The sequence below is a fragment of the Bidens hawaiensis genome, unplaced genomic scaffold (genome assembly GCF_021521415.1).
Source record: "Bidens hawaiensis isolate Kalapana, Puna unplaced genomic scaffold, B.hawaiensis_p1.1 tig00020325_1, whole genome shotgun sequence".
NCBI lineage: Eukaryota > Viridiplantae > Streptophyta > Magnoliopsida > Asterales > Asteraceae > Bidens > Bidens hawaiensis.
The window spans coordinates 107,011-130,276 of NW_027493089.1; the positions used below are offsets into that span (position 1 = coordinate 107,011).

At 33.9% G+C, this 23,266-nt stretch overlaps 2 protein-coding genes and 1 pseudogene across 3 annotated transcripts; 2 read left to right on the top strand and 1 right to left on the bottom strand.

The window, feature by feature from the left end:
- The first annotated feature begins 1,688 nt into the window (after nucleotides 1–1,688).
- On the top strand, nucleotides 1,689–6,430 carry LOC143560336 (wall-associated receptor kinase-like 20; annotated as a pseudogene). Its single transcript, XR_013140104.1, has 4 exons — nucleotides 1,689–2,127; nucleotides 3,171–3,550; nucleotides 3,628–3,687; nucleotides 5,282–6,430. The product of XR_013140104.1 is annotated as a wall-associated receptor kinase-like 20 (transcript).
- A 12,483-nt stretch (nucleotides 6,431–18,913) lies between these two features.
- LOC143560322 (mannose-1-phosphate guanylyltransferase 1-like) lies at nucleotides 18,914–20,427 on the top strand. The gene is made up of 4 exons (XM_077048647.1): nucleotides 18,914–19,102; nucleotides 19,190–19,252; nucleotides 19,349–19,588; nucleotides 19,664–20,427. Exons 1-4 carry the CDS (start codon nucleotides 18,992–18,994, stop codon nucleotides 20,333–20,335), a joined length of 1,086 nt encoding a protein of 361 aa, XP_076904762.1. The 5' UTR covers nucleotides 18,914–18,991; the 3' UTR covers nucleotides 20,336–20,427.
- Nucleotides 20,428–20,665: 238 nt separating this feature from the next.
- Nucleotides 20,666–22,558, bottom strand: LOC143560324 (CASP-like protein 5B1). The gene is made up of 3 exons (XM_077048648.1): nucleotides 22,269–22,558; nucleotides 21,034–21,166; nucleotides 20,666–20,931 (listed from the first exon to the last, which is right to left on the bottom strand). Exons 1-3 carry the CDS (start codon nucleotides 22,397–22,399, stop codon nucleotides 20,731–20,733), a joined length of 465 nt encoding a protein of 154 aa, XP_076904763.1. The 5' UTR covers nucleotides 22,400–22,558; the 3' UTR covers nucleotides 20,666–20,730.
- Between the last annotated feature and the right edge of the window lie 708 nt (nucleotides 22,559–23,266).

Here is a 23,266-nt window from a genome sequence, read left to right on the forward strand (position 1 = left end):
ATCTTATCAATGCTGCAACATTATTGTTTTTTTTTCTTTTGGAAAAGTCAACCACCATGACATCTTATCAATGCTGCAACATTATTGTTTTTTTTTTTGAAGCTCACAATCATGTTGAAATTGCTATACTAAAAAAAATTGCAATAAAGTGACAGTTAAGCGGACACAACTTGTGCCGCAATCCGATTTTACTAAAGACGAAGCTTTGAATTTTAGGGACTATAAAATTACTATTTATGATTCGCTGAACCCTGGTCAAAAAGACCAGCCTCCGGGTCAGGAAACTGAATGTTTCATATTCCCTAGAGTTGTATATCGCCTTGCATAAAACATGTTACTTTTTTTTTTTGAACAATCAACAAAATTTCATTCAAAAAATACTAGCAAGTCGCTAGAAACACCAATACAAACGACAAAGCGTAAATACCGCCACCAAATAAGACAAACAATGGACAAAACCAATAAAATAAGCCACCTAACCAATGTTTTAAAAACCGGCATGTACCGGCCGGTTAAACCGGTTATACCGGATTTTCGTAAGACAACCAATATTTAAAGCCCGGTATTCTTGGGCGGTTTGCTAAAACATCGTGCCGCCGGTTTTTTTTTTTTTTAAATACTGGTTTAAACTGGCAAACCCGGTTTTAAATCTAAAAGATTTTGATATTTTTTACGGCCCAGATTTTTAAAATGAATTTTAACATAGCAGATAAAATTAAAATGAGTAAACACGGTAAACGACGTTTATTAATGTAAATCCAATGTTGTATCATGCAAATCCACCAATTTTGTATCATAGCGAATAAAATCAACCAATTTTGTATCATGCAATTCCAATGTTTGTTTCTTTACATCTTTTGTACTTGACTAATTTCGTATACAAAGTACAAATTTTCTATCTGACTCGACTATTGTTCATGTGTGATATATAGCTCACATTCGATGTTTATTAGTGTACTTTTGGGTTGTTTTTTAATTGAAATTGTATTTATATGGAATTATAAGGTACAGATTTTTAAAATGAATTTTAACATAGTAGATAAAATTAAAACGAGTAAACACGGTAAACGACGTTTATTAATATAAATCCAATGTTGTATCATGCAAATCCACCAATTTTGTATCATAGCGAATAAAATCAACCAATTTTGTATCATGCAATTCCAATGTTTGTTTCTTTACATCTTTTGTAATTGACAAATTTCGTATACAAAGTACAAATTTTCTATCTGACTCGACTATTGTTCATGTGTGATATATAGCTCACATTCGATGTTTATTAGTGTACTTTTGGGTTGTTTTTTAGTTGAAATTGTATTTATATGGAATTATAAGGTAAATTATTCATCCCGGTTTAACCTCCCGTACATTCCGGTTATACCATTTTCAAACTAAATCCGGTACGAGTAAAATGCTAATTTTTAAAATATTGCACCTAACTATGCCCATTACACCGAAAACTACATCATGCGTCCCAAACAATACAAACAATGGACAAAGCATGTTACTACTCTAGAATATGTGAACATTATCCTCTGACATTTCGTAATAAATTTCACCAGAAGTAATTGAGAAGATACATCATACTCATACATACATCATAGATGTACTATCTTTGACCGCAAAAGTCAAAGTAGTCCCATAACTTATTACCAAAAGTCAACAAAAACAACACCAACTAAAAACTCATTACATAAACACCCATCTCACACCCTCCTTCAAATCATTTTTTTCCAAAATGGTGGCCAAATCCATCTTCACGTTAGCACTGATCCTAACATGCGCCGGGTTCACCTATTCGGCCACCCGTTGCCCAGACTGCGGCTCCACCCAGGTCCCGTACCCTTTAAGTACGGGACCTGGGTGTGGAGACCAATCATACAGGGTTCGATGCGACGCATCGGGTACCCTGTTTTTCGACACACTTAACAACACGTATCCGATCTCCTCAATCTCACAAAATACCCAACGGTTTATTATCCGACCGCCAAGGTTCATAAATAATAACAGCACGTGTGTCACAACTGACGTGGCATCCGAGGGTCTGCAACTGAACCCGAGCTTACCGTTCAATATTACCAGTGGGAACACTATTCTGTACCTTAACTGCTCTGAATCACTTCTGAGGTATGTTGGTGATTTACTAGTTTACTTATAATAATAATAGGCCCGTCACGCGTAAGTGGTGATCCGGTGGGATCTATTTGGGCGAATGGAATTTATTATTGTTGTAATGGGTTTACGTGGTTGTAATTTGGGTTTTAGAGCATGTTTGGGATTAAGTTTGAAAAATGTTTCTTTTTAGAAAGCCAATAAGCTAAAATTTGTTTGACAATCACAGATATCTTTTTTATATTAGCTTGTTAAAAAACAGTTTTCCAAAAGCCCTCAAAATCCTGCTTTTCAAAAAGACTTTTTGAACTCAATCCCAAACATGCTAGTTGTTGGTAGGGGTGCAAACGAGTTGAGATACTTGAGCTCCAAAAAGCTCGAGACGAGCTGAGCTTTTTTGAGCCCAAGCCTCATATAAAGCTCATTTAGTTATTGAATCTGCATTTTTAAGTTTTCCTTATGTGTATGAAGTTATTAACACTTTACGGTTGAGCTTTGGCTCGTTTAAGATACTAAACGAGCTCTGAGCTTAGGCTTGTTTAAGGTTTTTCTCGAAATATATAAAAATAATAATAAAAAAGTTATATAAATAAATTAATAAATAACAAACGAGCTGAGCCAGAGCCTTAAGTGAAGCTTATTTACTTATCCTGCCCGAGCTTGAGCCTTGTATGTCGTTCATGCTCGCTGAGCCTTAACGAGCATCGTGCATTTTTAAGTTTTACTTCTCTGTATTAAGTTAACATACATAGCCGAGCTCGAGCCAAGCTTAGACTCGTTTAAGGTTTTTCTCAAAAATATATAAATAATAAAATATGTATATAAATTAATTAATAAATAGTAAACGCTTGAAGAAACAACTCACACGCTCAGGCTTGGCTCATTTACAATTTATTGGCCAAGTTGGGTCACTGTTATAAATACGCAGCCATGATAATGGTTAATGTATGAGGGATTATTATGATCGGGTTTTGGGCTGGTTTATTTATTATAATAATGCGAGAGTTCATCCTAAATGTGTTTGTTTTATGTTTCTGTATATCAATTCGTTCTTGAAGGTCACCATTAAACTGTACTTCAACGAGTCTTTGCCACTCGTACATAAACAACTCGGCTGAAGCGTCGTCGTGTGGCAGAGCGCCAATATGTTGCACATTTCAGCCGGGTGGGTCGTCAACGAGGTACTCGATACGAGTTAGGGACGGCGGGTGTCAAGCGTATAGAAGTTTTGTGAATTTGGATTATTCGTTGCCGGTGAGTAGGTGGCCTGCTCCTGGAGTGGAGATAGAGTGCGTCCCACCGCCTGAGCCGTTGTGTAGTACACAAACGGATTGTGATGCTAGCTCTACTTGCGCGCCATCGGGTACCCGTAATGTTAGTAGGTGTATGTGTAATAGTGGACTTCATTGGGATGCTGTGGCTGGAGTTTGTGCACTAGGTAGTTTGTCTAAATGTGGTTTATTTTTTATTTAGTCATTTGGATTTTTATAACATTTTTTCTAATTTTTTTGACAGATGATACTTGTGAAAACAGAGGAGATTGCAGCGACTCAAAGCGGACTGCGCTTATCGCAGGTATCATAGCGTCTCACTTTTGCTTAAACACTCAGTTCAAGTCTTAGGGTAACATTTTTCATGTGTCATGTAGGCCTGTATAAGGTTATACGGCTCGTATGATAAACTTTTTTTTGAACGACCAACAAAGATTAATATATTAAAACTAGCAAGAAGCTAGAAAAAACAACCCCAAAGTACCAAACAAGAAAGAACATCCAAAAGTAAACCCCCCAACTTTACACTTTAAACCGACACCAATTTTCCTAAGTAAGACTCCTCATCTTACCCAAAGGAACCCCATAACTTTTATTTCCTCCATCAAGCCCACTAAAAATGTTTATTTTATACATGTCCTTAAAAAAATAAAAGGTTTTAGGTTTTATATGAATCATTTAAGGTGATCTGCAACAGTTATACATCATGTATAACCTTATACCGCATTAGTATAAACAATAACAAGTTTAATCTGGATCACTATAGGTCAGCTGGTTTAAATTTTAAAATGAATTTAGCGAACATTGAATAATTTGTTAGAAGTATAATAAATTAATAATGAAAATCATTTAAAAAACAGGGTGGTCCTACTTTTGGCCCAAACACAATTAATAATATATTTCTGTTAAAATCATGTGGGACCAACGACCATATATTTCTAAGTCAAAGCCGTGTTTTTAGGTCAAAATTAGACACCTTATGCAAATCATAATAAAATAATTGTTTTCTCTAAATGATTGCTAATGCTTTTGTACCCTTGTATGTTTGAGTCAAGTGTAATTTTATTACCTGTGGTTTGTTCAATTATGCAACTTTAGTATTGTTTTTGAATTTATTGTAAATGGCTACCATATTTTTCTAAAAGTTGCAATTTTACTACTTTTTTCTAACCCCGTCTATTTTGTCTGTTAAGTCAGGGGCAAATTAGTAATATTGATTATTTTATTTATTTTATCTGTTGAGGTAGGTGCCATTTTTATACCTGCGGTTTATTCAGTTACACAACTTTAGTACATTTTTTCGAATTTATTGCAACTGGACACTTTGATTAATCTATCTATCTATCCAAAACTAATCTAAGTATCCAGTTACAAAAAATTCACAAATAGATACCAAAGTTGCATAATTGAACAAACCACAATATGAAGATGACACTTAGCTCAAAAGAGAAAATAAATAAAATAATCGAAATTACTAATTTACCCCTGACTTAACCGAAAAAAGTAAACATGGTTAGAAAAAAGTACTAAAATTGCAAGTTTTAGAAAAGTGAGGTAGCCATTTGCAATAAATTCAAAAACGGTACTAAAGTTGTTTAATTGGACAAACCACATGTACTAAAATGACACTTAACTCTATATGTTCTCATACAAATATTTTGGGTTTATTTTCAGTAAATAATATTTTTTTTATCAAATATAACGACAAGCACGTATTTAAAATTTAATTACGTATAAAGTAAACTATTATTTTCGTCCGTGTGTTTTGATCATTTTCTCGTCATTTTCATTCAAAATCTTTTTTCATCGCGTGACGAAAAGAGAACAAAATGACAGTTTACTCTTACGTATATACATTTAGTTTTTGTTGTAACGTTTGTTGACGTTTCGATAATCAGGTTTGACCTCCGGCCTGGGATCAGCACTCGTAGCAGCCATAATCGGCTTCCTACTCTACAGACGTCACCGCCGCCACAAAGAAGCCCAAGCTCGCCTTGCGCGTGAACGTGAAGAGCTACTTAATGCAGGTTCAGGAAAAACCGCCAAAATCTTCACTGGAAAATAAATAAAAAAAGCAACCAACAACTTCTCAAAAGACCGGCTCCTAGGTTCCGGAGGATACGGTGAAGTGTACAAAGGCATTCTAGAAGATTCGACTGTCGTAGCCGTCAAATGTGCGAAAGTTGGGAACACCAAAGGCACTGATCAAGTCCTAAACGAGGTCCGAATATTATGTCAAGTTAACCACAGGGGTCTGGTTCGCCTTTTAGGATGCTGCGTTGAGCTGGAACAACCGTTGCTGGTTTACGAGTACATCCCGAATGGTACCTTGTTGGACCACCTAAAAGGTCGACACAACGGGTTCTTGACGTGGACGACCCACCGGCTAAACATTGCGCGTGACACAGCCGAGGGGCTAGCCTACCTACATTTCTCCGCGGTCCCACCAATCTACCACCGAGATGTCAAATCTAGTAATATTTTACTAGACGAGAAGTTAAACGCGAAGGTTGCAGATTTTGGGTTGTCACGATTAGCTGAGGCGGATTTAAGTCACGTGACGACATGTGCTCAAGAGACGTTAGGGTATCTAGATCCTGAATATTATAGAAACTATCAGCTGACTGATAAAAGTGACGTGTACACCTTTCGAGTTGTGTTGTTGGAGTTGTTAACGTCTGAGAAAGCGATAGATTTTAATAGAGAGCCGGATGATGTGAACTTGGCGATTTATGTGAAACGGTTAGTTGAAGAGGAAAGGTTGTTGGATGCGGTTGACCAGGACTTGAAGAAAGGTGCTAGCAAGTTGGAGCTTGAGACGATGAAAGCGTTGGGGTTTCTTGCGGTCGGGTGCTTAGAGGAGCGTCGACAAAATAGGCCTTCGATGAAAGAGGTGACTGAGGAGATTGAGTATATACTTAGCATTGCAACGAGTAAACCCGAAGATTAAAATGCATCAACTAGACAGTAATATTAAGAATATTAAGATGCTAGGAGTAAGGATATTAGTGTACAATAAGTTTCATTTGTATGATGCGTCTGTTGAGTATTCTATCTTTTTGTTCATATTTTATAAAATTGCATTTACTCTTTTTGTTCATTTTTTTAAATGTTTCACAAAGTAGGATTACATGTGATATTTAAAAAGTAAAAGCCATAGCTTTTGGTTATATAAGATATAAATATAAACTTCTTTTATACAGTAAATTTCAAATTATATAATTTGGATTTTAAGTTTCTATTAACCTTTTGAGGTTAACTTTTAACTGGACCATCTACTTATTAGTTATTACCACGATACCACCTACTAGTAGAGGTGCACAAATCGGGTTTTTCTAATACCTGGGTGGAACCGGGTTCGGGTATGACCGGGTATTGAAAAATCAGGTATTGGCAAAAACCCGGTTCCGGGTATTACCGGGTACAAATCGGGTCGGGTACGGGTTTTGGTACTGAAATGCATACCCTATCTGTACCCCGTGGTAGGGTTGGGTACGGGTTCGGATAGTAAAAACCCGAGTATAAAAAAACCCGGTTCCGGGTATTTTTTCAGGTTCGGTTTTTTTTTTCAACTCTAACTAGAGTAACTAACAAACACAATTTCGTGGTTTATGGAGTATGGACCAGGACCACCACTTCACTTTTATATGCTTTTAGAAGGCCCATTTCATGCAATGGTCCATTGGATCCACATGCTAATTATTATGTAAACAGATAATATTTTGAAATATAAAGTAGAAAACAACAAATATGACAAGTTGGAGGTATGTGAAAAAAAAAATAAAAAGGAATAGGCCCCAAAAATAATTTCGTTTATAAACAACACCAACATCCACTTTTACACGTTATGTGTCGAATTTAAAGTTTTTCCAATTGATCGAAAGTTAGAACTCAGATAGAGTAATTTAATGTTAAGTTTCGTAACATCATGACTATTGACACATTTACATAAACTTAAGCATCTTAAGTTTGGGATGCCCTTGTGCTATCTCGAGTAGTTAATCCTTGCCCTTCCACCGCCCTATTCATGAAATTTAATAGAAGGCATGTACAACACCACAAGTAAGAATTACTAATGTGTAAGTTCATAGCTAAGTGAGACATACAATCTCCATATCAAAACATCAAAAGTCACAAAAGAAAAATCAACATGTATATGACACACTGGGTTGTGCGTACATACATTTCTAGTTTCACACCGATGCATCGTAGATTAGGGGCAAGGGACATAGACATAACGCCCAGGGTACGCCCCTCTACAACACAAAATCAGTTTTTTTAACCTTAATTTGCCATGCTTGATTCCACACATGTTGCACATGCATTCATTCACCATCTTTGCTAGAATAATGAGTTTGTAACAAGTTCTAGTGACCATATTAATAGCATTTCCTATTTTATTATTATATGATCTATTTCATATATTAAGATTTTATAACCTCAACAAAATTGGGTCATAATATAAACTAGATAAATTAAATGTCAACTAGGAATCTCATTGGCAAGTTAAGGGGCACATTTAACTTCCTTGACATCATTTGCATCCTAATATGTCAATGGCAACTTATGAGTCCACTAGTTGTATTCAACTTTCAACATTTGTTATCAATTAACTTTGGTTATTAAATGTCATCCTTTATCATATATCAAGTTGTCAAAACAATATAAATTTTATTGACCTTCCCATTATTCAAATTAATACCATGTGATTCTTGTCTCAACTAAAGTTCACAATACAACCCTTAATTGTGACTCTTAAACAACTCTTACTGAAACTTAATACATCATATTTATCTAATTCTTCTTTATTCACTATTGAGATTGAGATATTAAACCCCTCTTAACATCTTTAGGTTCTATTTGTTTTTGCTTAAAGGATCTGTAATAGGCTTATGTTCGTAAGCGTGCAGACATAAGCTTCTGAAGACAATTTTTTTTTAAATACATGAAAAATGCTTTTATGTTCTTAAAAAATAAGCTAATATTCAATTTTTTTCAAGCTTCTTCACTCTACCAATACCCACTGTCCACCATCACCCACCGTCTGCCACCACCACTACCCACCACCACCCATCACCCATCGTCGGCCACCACCACCGTTCACCACCTACAACCATCATTTACCACCAAGAGTCCACCACCATTGTCCACCACCATCGTCCACCATCGTCAACCACCGTCCACTACCACTATCACCGTCCGCCACCACCACCCACTACCACAGTTCATACATCACCACCAATTATTTTAGCAGTATACAGACATTAAAAAAACAAGCAGCCTTCTTCTTGCAGACTACAGAGATTTTGTCCGTACATATGTGGTCCGTAGACTCCAGACATTTTAACCTCTGAAAAAACAAACAACACCTTACTAAATTTATTTTAAAATTTTGCTGAAATTTGTATGTATGTTAAACTGTCTAAATTTATTTTAAACCCATTTACTTTTAGATTTAGATGAATTGGGTTAAAAGCTTCAAAAGCCGGACCTTGTTGTAGTCGTTTTATGTTAAAACTAGTATAAATGGACCATCGTTTATGTTGTTAACACGGTTGCTTCCATTTGACTTTATTTTGGTATCTTTGCTTTGGCTATAATATATTTTGTACTTTACTCCTTGTATATGTATGTGTCAAGAAGGGTCAATTTTGGTACTTGGATCCGAGTAGTCGTCAGAAAAAGGTAAAGTCAACACGTCATGTTCGGCTCATCTAGAAAGACCATCCGTTAATTTGGCATAATGTTTTCTTAGAAATTTATTACTTTACTACTGTATATAATTTTTTAGAATTTTTGTGCCGCAAGTGCCTTATTGGGCTACTTTGAGGCACCGTATTAGTCTGTGATTTTTTTTTGTTTAGTTCAGCTGCTATAACGAATGTAAAGGAAATCGACCAAATGCTAAAAAAAATTTTGTTTTAGTTCCGGCACTATAACGAAGCTGACGGAAACCGATCAAATTCGAGTAGACTCGTCGTCTCAACACATGTGACTGACAACGCTCGTGTTTTACCAATGCGCAAGTTTATCATCCGACGCACCCCCCCCACCCCCACCCCCACCCATTGGCTACTAGTCCACCTTCATATTGATATTTCTTTTTCAGCTCCAGTACCGTAACGAGCGTAATAAAAACCGACCGAATTCGCGTTGAATTACTGCCACAATGCCCGAGACCGACAACGATTGTATTTACACCGCCTGGATTTGCCGACCAAATAAACATCGTTTTAAATATTTTGTTTTTTATATGCTAATATTTTTATATGTTAATTTGAAGAATTAATTTTTTGGGCTTTATACTCAAACTTTACCAATGATGTCTATACCCTAACGAACGTAATCGATACTAACCGAATTCGCGTTGACTCATCGTCGTGACGTTCGGGTTTTATCAACGTTTGGGTTTCAACGCTACCCAACACAACACGCCGGATAGAAGAGCTAGCCTAATATAATACATGTTGCCGTTGGTGTTGGATCTAAATGCTATATTTTTATATTTATGTAATGGTTACCGTTATTAACATATTTTAAATAATAATCAATCAAATGAAGGTAGGATGACACGATGACAAGTTGTCAGATGTGGAGCATGCATGGCTTTCGATATGCTGTAATTGTCTGCTTCCATGTGTTCCAATTTACAACCGACACTACTTTCTTCTCTCTTTTAAAATTTAGTAAATATTTGTCAAACTAGAAATAGAAAAGTAAAATAAAAATGTTTTGACTAAAAAAATACTTCTGTAAAACGAAAAGTATGAATGAGATATCATATATCCCTTGTACTGATTATATATGTAAGCAACAAGATAAGAAAATGTGTAATTATTTAAACTATTTTTTTCTAATTACAAATGTTTCCATTTAAAATTCTCGTGACATTGTTTCTTTAAAGATTTGAACCCACCACTTTATTATGTTACGTACATTTGGGTTAGTTTATGTAATGTGGATTTATTTTCCTCCTTTCATTTTGGGTCCTACTAGGGATACCAAACACCTCTTTATAAGCCTTGTTAGGGCTATACACTCTATACGTTTCGTATAGGCCTATGCGATGTGAGGTTTTTAACAAAACATGTCAGTGTCTCTAGAAAATCCATTTATTTTATGAAACTAAAATATATATTCCGATAGACTTTAATATTAGTGAAATAAGTGTTTGCCTTTTAATTAAAAAAATATAACTTCTATTTATTAAAGAGTCGTGCTTACATCGAAATAGAAGACAAATGGGTAGTCATTCCCACTTTGATGAGGTGGTAAAATGACTAGGGTGTTAAATTGGAGGTCAAGGGTTCAAACCCCATAGTATACATATATTTAGTCGTATGTCAAGGGTTCAAACCCTATATAGTATACGAATGTTTAGTCCCAATGATATACAAATATTTAGTCGTTCATAAAAAAAAGACAAATGGATAATAGATTGCATTGCTAGCACTCCTTGCATAAGAAAACCAAATTATTTGAAAATTATATTCCTAAATCTTGGAGTATAACTCATAAAATTGATATCATGACCTGGTTGACTTGACTATGTACTTTCATAATCTCAAACGCAAGAACACCAACAATATAAAATGCAAATGATATAAACACGTGTTGGTTGTCAAGACACTCATATAAACACATGTTTCCCTCATTCATATGATCATATCCATCTAAAGACCAGGGGCGGATCTACAATGAAAACTGGGGAACCACCCGAGTTTTGAAATAATAGTGCATTTATATATAGAAAATAATTAAGGAACCACCTTATAAATTGGAAAGGAACCATCTAAAAAACATTTGAAGCACCTCTCCAGATGGTAACATGTTGGTTTGTTAACTTGGAGGTCGCAGGTTTGATTCCGGTTTTTGGAACTTTTTTTTTTCTTTTACTAACTTACCCTAACATCAGTTAGGGTTCATAACACCACACAGCGCCTCTCCATGGTCTAGGTTGCCTGAAATCATTATTGTCTCAAAACAGATGTGTACTTCATAACTTCAAACTCCTATCAGTGTTTATTTAAATTTCTTTTTCGTCTTCTGTAAATTTAGTTATACTAAAATAAACTTGATAATACTAAAATGACTATTTGTCTCACAATTTCTAGTGCAATGTACATACACGAGTCATAACATACTTACAAACTCAGGTATAAATGAAAATATATTGAAGATTAACTTCCATCCTAGTCTATCACACATTCCTAATATTTGAATACAAGGGTGTCTGGTACAATTTAACACTTAATTGAGTACATGAAGGTAATGTGCATGTTAAGTTCTAAGTTCAATATGAAGAGAAATTTAAATAAACTCATCTCCGTCACTCCGTCGGCCACTCATCCCCGTCACTCCGACCATCGCGAAATGCCGGCAGCCTCACTCTGTCAGCCACTCAGCCCGTCAACCGTCCCAGTCTTCCTGCCACTGCCTACTCTTACTCGAATCCTCTTATTCTCCCACTTTGAAGGTAAGTTTACATTCATAATTCATTGTTAAATGTTAATTGTTCTTGACTTCTTGTTAAATATTAATTGTTCTTAATTGTTAACTACTTAATTGTTAAGTTATTTGTTAAATTTAATTTTAGTTTGTTAGATTGTTGGTTTTAATTTGTTAGTTTGTAATTGTTGATTTGTAGGTATTATGAATTTGAAGAGATTTTTTCAAAGTGAACCATCAACCTTGGATCATCATCTTCAAGTAAACCGTCAAAAATAAATTTGAATGATCTACCATGGGATCCTTCCGAAAGGCAACCAATTTCATCTTATCACCCAAGTCAAAAAGGTAACATGCGGTATCTCTTTTATTTATATATCGTATTTTTATTATGTAATGAATTTTCTCCGAACCATCGAACCGACCCGGAATTTTTATACCCGAGTCTATGAAATTGAAACATCTAAAAGTAGTGCACCACCCAAAAAAAATTCCTGGATCCGTCACTGCTAAAGACCAATATGTCAGTTGGTTTGACTGTTAACCTTTACTTTCAACGGGTTAGTCAAGAAATTCATATGTGTTTATTTCTTAACCAGAATCTTGACCCGTGTGAATATGTCAAAAAAAAAAAATTGGTTGCACCAGAGTATAAGTTGGAGATGCTTAGCAGCTAGTGTTCGATAAATATGTCTTAAATTTAATCCTCTAATAATATGTATGTATATATCTATCAACAATAAACTATACCCATGAATAAATACACATTATGAAAAATGTAGTTTAAAGCACTGTTTTGAAACCTGTCATGGCCCGGCCGGTTGGACTAGGACCAGGACCTATACCGGGCCGGGTCAAAGTATCAGGCCCGTTTCTAAAAGCTAGGTCGGGTTTTTCAGGTGAAGGTCTGTCCAGACCCGATGACCCGTCTGGTGAACCAGAAAACAACTTTATTTTAATTAAACAAAAATAGTGTGGACATTGGGAATTAAACCCGAGCGCATGATTGAAATTAAGTATTGCTGAATATTTCACTAACAAATCAACCAAACTACATTTATGTTAGTATAAATGAAATATAAATGCCATATATTTTATAAAAAATATGTGTATATGTACATGGAAGTTGGTTATGATTATATATATATATATATATATAATATTTATATTTAGTTATTTATAATGTCATCCGGGTCAAACACCGATACGCCCTTCCAGGTCATGTGACAGGTCGGTCCGACCTTTAACCCGGTAAAGCAGGGATAAGTGTTTTCGATACGGGTACCGATTGGTACCGGTACCGAATCGGTACCAAGTTTTGAGTTTTCGGTATCGGTATGGTACCGGTATTTCCCGAATTTTTCATGAAATACCGGTACCGAACCGGACATTTCAGTACCGGTACTGGTACCAACAATTTCCGAATTTCGGGATCGGTACCGGTACCATCCCAATCTCATCCCTACGGTAAAGCGTCCGGATCATGTATGAAAACATTGGTTTAAACATTAAAAGTCCAAAACTTGCGGGTCCCGCTGACTTTCGAGCATGCCCACATGTGAAGCGACGTTTTCATCCGTAACCTTCTACACACAAGCAAATCTATGTGTGATACGTACCCACGTAGCCATATCCTCACTCACGTGACATCCATGCAACAACACAACCTTCATGTTCACTAGCATTATGTTTAGTTACAGTTTATTAGATTGGTTTCTTAATTCCACTATGTCCATGTTTTTAGTAGTTCATGCATATCCACGTTTCACTTTGTAAGCCTTATAAAAGGCCTCATAGTTTTGTTAAATGTGAAGAAGAAAATTAGTAAAGTAAAATTATGTGTTGTTCTCTCTATTTCTTTGGAGTCTAACCCGCTCAAAGTGTCACTATATTGGGAGATTAGCCATCTTGAATCGGCTTACTATCAATGTGCCAGTCTTCAAAATACACCTTTGTTAAATAAATGAAAAATTAATAATAAATTGTTGTAAGCTTTCTTTTAATTTTTAAATAGAATATAGCTTTCGTAATTAACATGAATATGTTTGGCAAGTATAATGGTTAAATATTGATTTATATTTAAAGTTACAATGACAACCTAAATTTTAAAAATTAGAAACTTGTGTCAGTTGCCAAAAAGACAATGAATTGAAGATTGACTAGGTGCGTTAATTGACATAAGAAATTAAAATTTTGAAGAAACTTGTCTCAAGAATTAATATTTTGTTGACTTTTGATTGAGATAAGATGAAATTGAATTATAAAGATGACACTGTAATGAATAATTAGTACTTATAATCAATGCAATAAACTACTACTAATAGTAATTGAAAAAATAATTTCTATGCCAATAAATATCTAGTAAGTATATTTTGAATATGGTATGATATAATACAATATGATCTATAACAATATAATAATATAACATAATAAGATATGATATTATAGATAGTTATATACAATATTGCTCATGGTGATTACAATAGCAATTATCACAATTGATGATTATTAAGTCACTATAATAGTAATTATACAGATAGTTTGTGTTATATGTTTATTACATGGTTTTAGTAACACTAGAAGTCATGAAATTTGTCAATTAAGTTATATAGTGTTTCCATATACAATAAAAAAAAGGTCCTACCTACGATAAATAAAAAGTAAATCACATTGTGCGGACCAATAAGAAGAATACGAAGGATGCTCATGGTCTATTTATCTTTTAACAAAAACAAAAGTAAAATGTTCTTTTAATTGAATTTGGTATTATTTTAGCATCTACTAGCAACAAAGACCAATGTACAAGTAAATTTGTTGTGGTTTTTTAAGGTCATGTGCAATGAAACATTATATGGGTGGATAAAAGCACACACATCATTCCTAGGAACATCATGGGGCGTTATAACTTATAAGGATATGAACGTTTTTACAATAAAGTTCATACTTTTCAAATGACAATAATTGAAGGGTATCAATGGGCATTATTCATTACACATGTTTTTTACTAAAAAGAATGATAATAATGCGATGAAAAATGCCTCTTAACAATACAAATAACTTATAGTGAATGGCGAAAGCTACTCTAAATCTACTCAATATTGTAATTAATCAAATTATTAAAATATCACTTTTTTAATTAAAGTTAATTTTTTTTCTTAACAACACACCCCTCTAGAGTTGAGCAAACAAGTCAAACTTGCGAAACTTGACTTGTACAGTTGTACCATCCATTTAGCAGTATTCTTAAAACTCAGAAACCGACCCTATTATAAATAACCAAGTCTGATTTGATTCGAGCCACATAGATCAAACCCACTTTATACTCATCCCACACCACACCATACCACAATATAATAAGGATAACATTGTATTGTACCAAGAGGTACTAAAGAAAGTAAAGCAGTAATAAACAATTGTGTAACAAATGTACCTGTTGACAAATCTAATCAAAATTATTAATGTGGAAATATACCATACACCTATAAAGGAGTATATATAATATATGAGAGATTTTAAATAAGAACAACTTTAAGTTTTAAGAATTTGAAGAACTTAGTGTAATAATTTTTTTTACACATTCATAATATATGTAGGTTACATACATGTAAAAAAATTACAAATTTTTTTACGCACCGAGTCGACTTTTTACGCATGTGTAATGGACGTAAAAGTTAGTGTAATCAATTACATCTTTATTCTCTCTCCAACTTTGACTTTTTTACCAGATTTAATCCCAACCACATATTCCGATCCAGTTAATTAAATGTGTGGCCTAGAATATAGTTCTTAAGTTCTTAAAACTCAATATGGTTCTAAACAAATCCCTCCCCATATATAATATATATATATATATATATATGTGTGTGTGTGTGTGTGGATTTTTATATATTTTCTATTCCTAAACTTCATCAATTACATGTTTCTCAACTCTTAAACTCAATTATATATATCCCCTTTTATATAAAATTACCTATTTACCCCTCTTCATTTCACAATACCCAGTTCCTTGTTCAATCATGATAACCAACCATAAGAATACGACTACTTGCAATGGTTGTTTTACATTTTTCGTTTCAATATTTATATATTTTTGGATTTTAATTCAATTATTGTAAGAAAGTTAATAACATACCTTAGAGTTTGATAGCGAAATGAGTTTCACAAATAAATGAGATGCTATATCTATTTAAAAGCTATCAGGGTTTAATGAGACCCATAATCCGCTTATATTTTTTTACTATAAGATTGTTTCTTAATTATAAATAATATCCTTAAAAAACGGCTATTAATTTAAGTATATCCATATTTTATAAAATTTTCATATTAAACATTTGGTGGTATAATTTTGAATATAATGACATGCTATAATCCGTTTAAAGGTTATCTGTGTCTGGTGAGAACCATACCCGTAAATTCGGGTCAAATGTAAAACCAAATAGTTTTTTTAAGATTTAGTTTAATATATTTAAGATATATAATGTAAATGAAAAAATATATATAGATATCGATTATAAATACAGCAAGGCTGTGTTCATCACATCAATCATCAACGACGAAGCGTGTAAAAACCCATCCCTGACAGCCAATCCAAGCTACCCTCTGTATCTTGTGTACAGACTCTAATTCCAATTAATTAATTAATTAATTAGGGCTCTTATTATCTTCAATCTCAATCCATTCTAAACAGAACAGAGGATTCAAAGTATTCATCTTTATCACCACCCAAGGTAATTACTCATTCATCTCTTTGAATCTTGAATTTGTTCATGATCTTGATGCAGCCTGTCTGTTTGATTTAAGTTTTATGTGAATTGAATTCAACAATGTGGGTTTAATCATTTCAATTGCAATTGAATTTAGGAACAGATCTGGTGAATCTGTGTTGGGTGTAACCATTTGGATTCAACTGATTGCATTAAGATGATCAAGTATAGGTCTTTGAACTGATCATGCCATTATATCTTCACAAAGATCTAAGATTATTATTATAATATAAGGTGTTTGAAATGATTATGCTGCACACAAGGTGTTTGATCTTAATCCTGTAGTTTTTTTTTTGAAAAGCTAATTAATTGACTATTTGTATCATTTTTAAGGTGGATTACTTAATGAGTTACATTTTTGTTGAGTTGTTTATAAATAAATTCTTTAACAAGAATGGCCCGAAGAGGTGTTACCTCGGCTCGGGCTGGGCTCGTTTACTGGATTACTGTATTAGTTAAATTTATATATTTATAATTATTTTTTGTGTTTTTTAATTATAATTTTATATATAGCTTGATATAATATTATTTAGTTATTTTTAGCATACCTTTTCATATACAATAATTATTATTAAATAAATATGTATTAAATAATAATAATAATTATATAAGCAATAGGCTCGTTTAAGCTCACTGGCTGGCTTGAGCTTGATAAATGAAGCCCGGGTTCGTTTATTAAACAAGCTTATTTTTAGGCTCAGGCTTGGCTCAGTTTGAGTTTTTTCGTGAGCTGGTCTCGAGTAGCTTGCCAGTGGCTTGGTTTGCTTACACTGATCTAGACTTAAGAAAATTCTTTAAAGAAGAATGAAACTAATAGTGTTTGATCTTAATCCTGTAGTTCATTAATTGACTATTTGTAACTATTTTAAGGTGGATTACTGTCATGAATTGCATTGTGTTGAGTTGTTTGGGAATAAAATTCTTAAACAAGAATGAACCGAAAAGGTGTCACGCCTCGGCTTGTTTACTGTATTACTGTATTAGTTAAATTTTATATATTTTATGATTATTTTAGTATTTTTTTAATTATAATTTTAGATATAGCTTGATATATATATATATATATATATATATATATATTATTTAGTTATTTTTATCATTTATCATACTTTTCATATACAATAACTATTATTAAATTAATAGTTATATAAGCAATAGGCTCACGAGATGGCTTGAGCTTGGTAAATGAAGCTCGGTCTTGTTTATTAAACAAGCTTATTTTTAGGCTCAAGCTAGGCTCAATTCGAGCTTTTTTGCGAGCCAGTCTCAAGTGGCTTCGCTTGTTTACACCGATCTAGACTTAAGAAAAATTCTTCAAAGAAGAATGAAACTAATAGTGTTTGATCTTAATCATGTAGTTCATTAATTGACTATTTGTAGCAATTTAAGGTGGATTACTGTCATGAATTATATTTTTGTTGAGCTGTTTGGGAGTATAGTTCTTAAAGAAGAATGAAGTCAATGTCTCAATGAACCAAAAAGGTGTCACATCTCACCAAAGCGAAGCAGGATCTAATAGTGACCGATTGATATCGGACTTACGCGATGAAAATTTAAGCTTAAAAGTAAAAGAGTATAAGTATGAGCTATCAAAACTAAACAATTTTTAATATAAACAGTAAGGCATGTTTACAAATTTTTAAATTTCCATTATGTAAGTCTGGTATCAATCGGGCACAATCAGGTCCTGCTTTGATGGCTGACAAAAGGTGCAACACCCGACCTCTCGTACCAACCAATCAGGTCCACGAGGAGCTTACAGATTTGTTTTTGGTTGCCCGAGCACACTTCACTGTGGAGTTCTCCTCTCATCCACAGCAATTGCGCGTAAAACACGTTGACAATATTTGAGGTGGTGCATTCCTTATGGCCTAAAACACCTAGCCAGTAGCTAGTTTAGATTTTCATTTTGACTCTTGATGTTACATTACAGTTAAAATGGTAATGAATAAGATTAATAAAAACTAAATTTTTCATGCCACCTAATTGAAGTCTGCATTAAATCCATAGCTTGAGCTTCAGCGTGTTGCATATCTGGAATGCTATCTTATTCACGTGATAATGCGTTTTTAAAATTTTTATCGTCGGTTGTTGCACATAATATCTGGCTTTAACTCTATTAAGTCCTCAACAGTTATCTCTCAATTCATGCACAATTGATTTCAAGACTTATCCTTTCCTTCAATGCTATGAACGCGTGTCAATTTCGATGTCCACCCGGCAATCGAATCACCGAAAGATTTCTACTTTTAACTTAATATAGCACTTCTATCATTGTTGCGTATATGACCATCTTTCTTAGTTTAGCACTTTATATAGCATTCCATGTATGCATTCACATTGCATCCTTTCTTTTAGTTTCTGATAACTCTTCTTTTGCAGAAAAAGCTTAGCAGCATGAAGGCCCTTATTCTTGTTGGAGGCTTTGGAACTCGTTTGAGACCGTTAACTCTCAGTTTCCCAAAACCACTTGTCGATTTTGCCAACAAGCCCATGATTCTCCACCAGGTGAATATTAAATTATAATTTAATATTCACAAATACCCTTTTTTTTGAAAATTAATTATTTAATATTATGTTTATGATTTGTATCAGATTGAGGCTTTGAAGGCTATAGGAGTTACTGAAGTGGTTCTGGCTATTAACTATCAGCCAGAGGTAAAGTTTGAAGCTTTTTATATCTTTCTTTTGAATATTATACAATTCATGCAAATTTTAATTTAATCTTTTTTCTTTCTCGCTTTTTTTTTTCAGGTGATGCTTAACTTTTTGAAGGATTTTGAGGCAAAACTCGGGATAAAAATCTCGTGTTCACAAGAGACTGAACCACTTGGAACCGCAGGCCCACTTGCCTTAGCCCGAGACAAGCTAATCGATGAATCCGGTGAACCGTTTTTTGTTCTTAACAGTGATGTGATCAGTGAATATCCTCTGAAACAGATGATTGCATTTCACAAATCCCATGGTGGTGAAGCTTCTATAATGGTCACCAAGGTAATTTAAGTTTAATTTTGTAATGAATTTGATAAAATTATTATCAACTTAATTGATTTTGAGATACATGTATAGGTGGATGAACCTTCAAAATATGGTGTGGTGGTTATGGAAGAATCAACTGGTCAAGTCGAAAGATTTGTTGAAAAACCGAAAGTGTTTGTGGGTAACAAGATTAATGCAGGGATTTATCTACTGAACCCATCGGTTCTTAACCGGATCGAATTGAAGCCCACATCAATCGAGAAAGAAACGTTTCCGAAAATAGCATCTGAGAAGTTGCTATATGCTATGGTCTTACCCGGGTTCTGGATGGATGTTGGGCAGCCCAAAGATTACATAACGGGCCTAACGCTCTACCTGGACTCGTTAAGAAAGAACGAGCCGTCTAAACTGGCTACCGGGTCAAACATCGTGGGCAATGTTTTGGTTCATGAAAGTGCTAAGATTGGTGAAGGGTGTTTGATTGGGCCTGATGTGGCTATTGGGCCGGGCTGCGTGGTGGAGTCGGGTGTCAGGCTGTCCAGGTGTACCGTGATGCGTGGGGTCCGTATCAAGAAACATGCGTGCATCTCGAGCAGTATTATTGGGTGGCACTCGACTGTTGGGCAGTGGGCCCGGGCTGAGAACATGACGATACTTGGAGAAGACGTGCACGTGTGTGATGAGGTGTACAGTAACGGGGGCGTGGTTCTGCCCCATAAGGAGATCAAAGCGAGTATCTTGAAGCCGGAGATAGTGATGTGAAGTTGTGTTGTGCTGGTGTATCTAGTTGGTGTTTTCTGAGGTTTAGTTTGTGTAATGTGTGGTTTTTGTTTTTGTTTTTTTTTTTTTTTTTGTATTTATGTTTTTTAAGGTGTCTTTTGTTCTATAAGGGTGTGTAAAAGTGTTAAAAGACCTCATTAGGCATTAGGAGATGCAAAGATCAAATGTTTAAAAGTATGAGGTTTTTGTTGGTTATATGATACAGTCTTTTGTGTTATAAATGTTATTTTATTTCTTTATTGATATAAATTATTTTTTAAATAACCAATCTATGTGAAACAAAGTTAACCAATCTATATATCAAATTTACAGTAAAAGCAAAAGCTCTACACTCTACACCACAATATTTACAGCTGAAAAAACTTGCACATTCAGAATCAAACGGTCGCCAACAACCAAAACATGACATATGACGAAACAGCAAGAAGAAACCACGCCACGAAAGCCAAAACTATCGAGACCTGGAACGTGTTACATGCCAATGCAGACGGTAATCTACAAATATTTGTGTCTTTTATGAACACAACCATCACTCCTGCTGATGAACAAGCAGCTGCAAGTGATAGTATCGCTGTCACCTGTTTACAAATCATAATAACCAAATTCACAATAATAATAATAATAATAATAATAATAATAATAATAATAACCAAATTATATGAAAAAGTTAAAGTGCTAACCCAGTCACCAACAACAATAAGGCTCAAGAAGATATGATTATGTAAATCTTTTTTTAATCTTAAAGCAAGAATATCAAGGCAGGCAAGTCCAAAACTCCACAATACTTGAACTCCCATTGCTGCAATTAGAAAGCTGTAATGAACCACCCAAAAGTTAAAAAATTTACACCTACAAATGTAAGTTAAAAAATTTATTATTTAGCTAAATTTTGGGGCAAGTTTCCACTATTAATGTTCATCAATTTGATGTTAACTACTTAAACATCAAACTGATACATAAACAATAATAGCTGATATCGAAAGCCCCAAAATTAGGGGTGTTAAACGGGTCGTGTTCGCGGGTTGGTAAGTCCAACCCGACATGACACTGAAAATAAAAAATGAACCTAACCAGAACCCGAAAAACGTGTCGGGCACGTGCACCCAAACACAACACACATATTCACGGGTTGACCAGAGCATGACGGTTGGACCCAAAAGTTAGTTTTTTTCACATATTAATACTTTAATTTACATTTTTAAAGCAAAAGTTACAAAGTTACATTAAAAAAATGACATTTTAGTTATAAAATCTTTTGTCAATTCTTTTCAAGTTTTAAATTTTAGCATAAGATACTCAACAAATTTAATTCATTACATATGATATATTTAAAAAAATAAAATATAAAATAAATGGGTTAACCGGGTCTACCGCGAACGCACCAGTTCGACCAGAACCCGGCCTATTTAGCTAAATGGGTTCGCGGGTTTGACCAGAACCCGTTTATACCAAACCCAAACCCGCAAATTTCGTGTTAGGTTCGTGTAGTGTTTTTGGTATATTCTCACCCCTACCCAAAACTGACCCGAACTAGACCTGTTTGACCCAAAAGTTTTTTTTTCCATATATTAATACTTTAATTTACATTTTTAAAGCAAAAAATAAAAATTTATATAAAACAATGACATTTTAAATATAAAATCATATGTTAACCTCCTTTTTAGTTTAAATTTTTAATGTAAGAAACCCAACCAATTTAACTTAATACATAAAACATATTTATAAATAAAATAATAAATAAATGGGTTAAACGAGTAAACCCGCGAACACATCAGGTTCCACCCGAACACAACCTGTATAGCTAAACGGGTTCACGGGTTTGACCCGAACCCGTTTATACCAAAACCCGTGAATATAGTACAAGCATACTCCATTAAAATCTATGCATCCATGTATGATTGAGAATAAAACATACCAGAAAGAAGTAGAAGTAGTGAATCCAGAAGCACAAGACATAACACCAAGAGAAGCAGCAGCAAACAAACACTGACATGTTCTCAACACAAGCCCACTGATGTTCCCAGGACTACCAAACAATGATTTCATCTCTAGTATCTGGATCTTGATTATTGTGAATATTATTATATTATGGTGTTACATTCCTATAATTGTAGACCCCAAATATGTCTCCATCATGCAAAGAATATGCAAAGCAAAGCAATTATGTCACCAACTTTATAGAAAGTTTTCATGTGTCACTTTTAAAGAAGTTGTAATTAAGTTGCTGACTGTGTAAAGATTATTATTATTAGTTTGTGGTTTTGGTATAGATGATAGAATGCAAATGGATAACTTAAATAACAGGAAAAGTGTTTGGTGTTTGTCCTTTTATGGTTACCAGAAAACCCATTCTAGCAATCATTTGTAACTTTAAAACATTTTTTTAAAAATTTGTTTATAGTGAAAATATAGCCAAAACTAAGTATGGATTATAGTTGAAATGGAACTAAAAATTTAGAAAGCTGATACATTATAAGAAAAATAAGGTTTTTAACAATTTGTTATACGAATTGTTTAGCACGGATTGTAAAAGTGAGCTTTATTGAAACTGATTGATTTGACAATGGTGTGTTGTGATAAATTATACGACCCGTACATGAGGTGATATATTTACAACAATATACGTGTTTACTTTTTAATATATTTATAATATTTATTATAAATAAAATAATATTTATAATATACTTTTATATTATACAAATACTATTAAATTTATAAGAACGTGTTCGTTTAAGATAAACAATTTATGTTTAAACTTCACTAGAGCTCGTTTCAAGAGTGATTAAATTCAAATTCTGATGAGCCAACCTCGAGTAGTTTACAAGTGGCTCGTTTACAACCAGAACAAAATCACCATAACGCATTTGAGATTTTAATCTTTTGAAAGGGCTCACTTGCAAGTAGTTATCACAC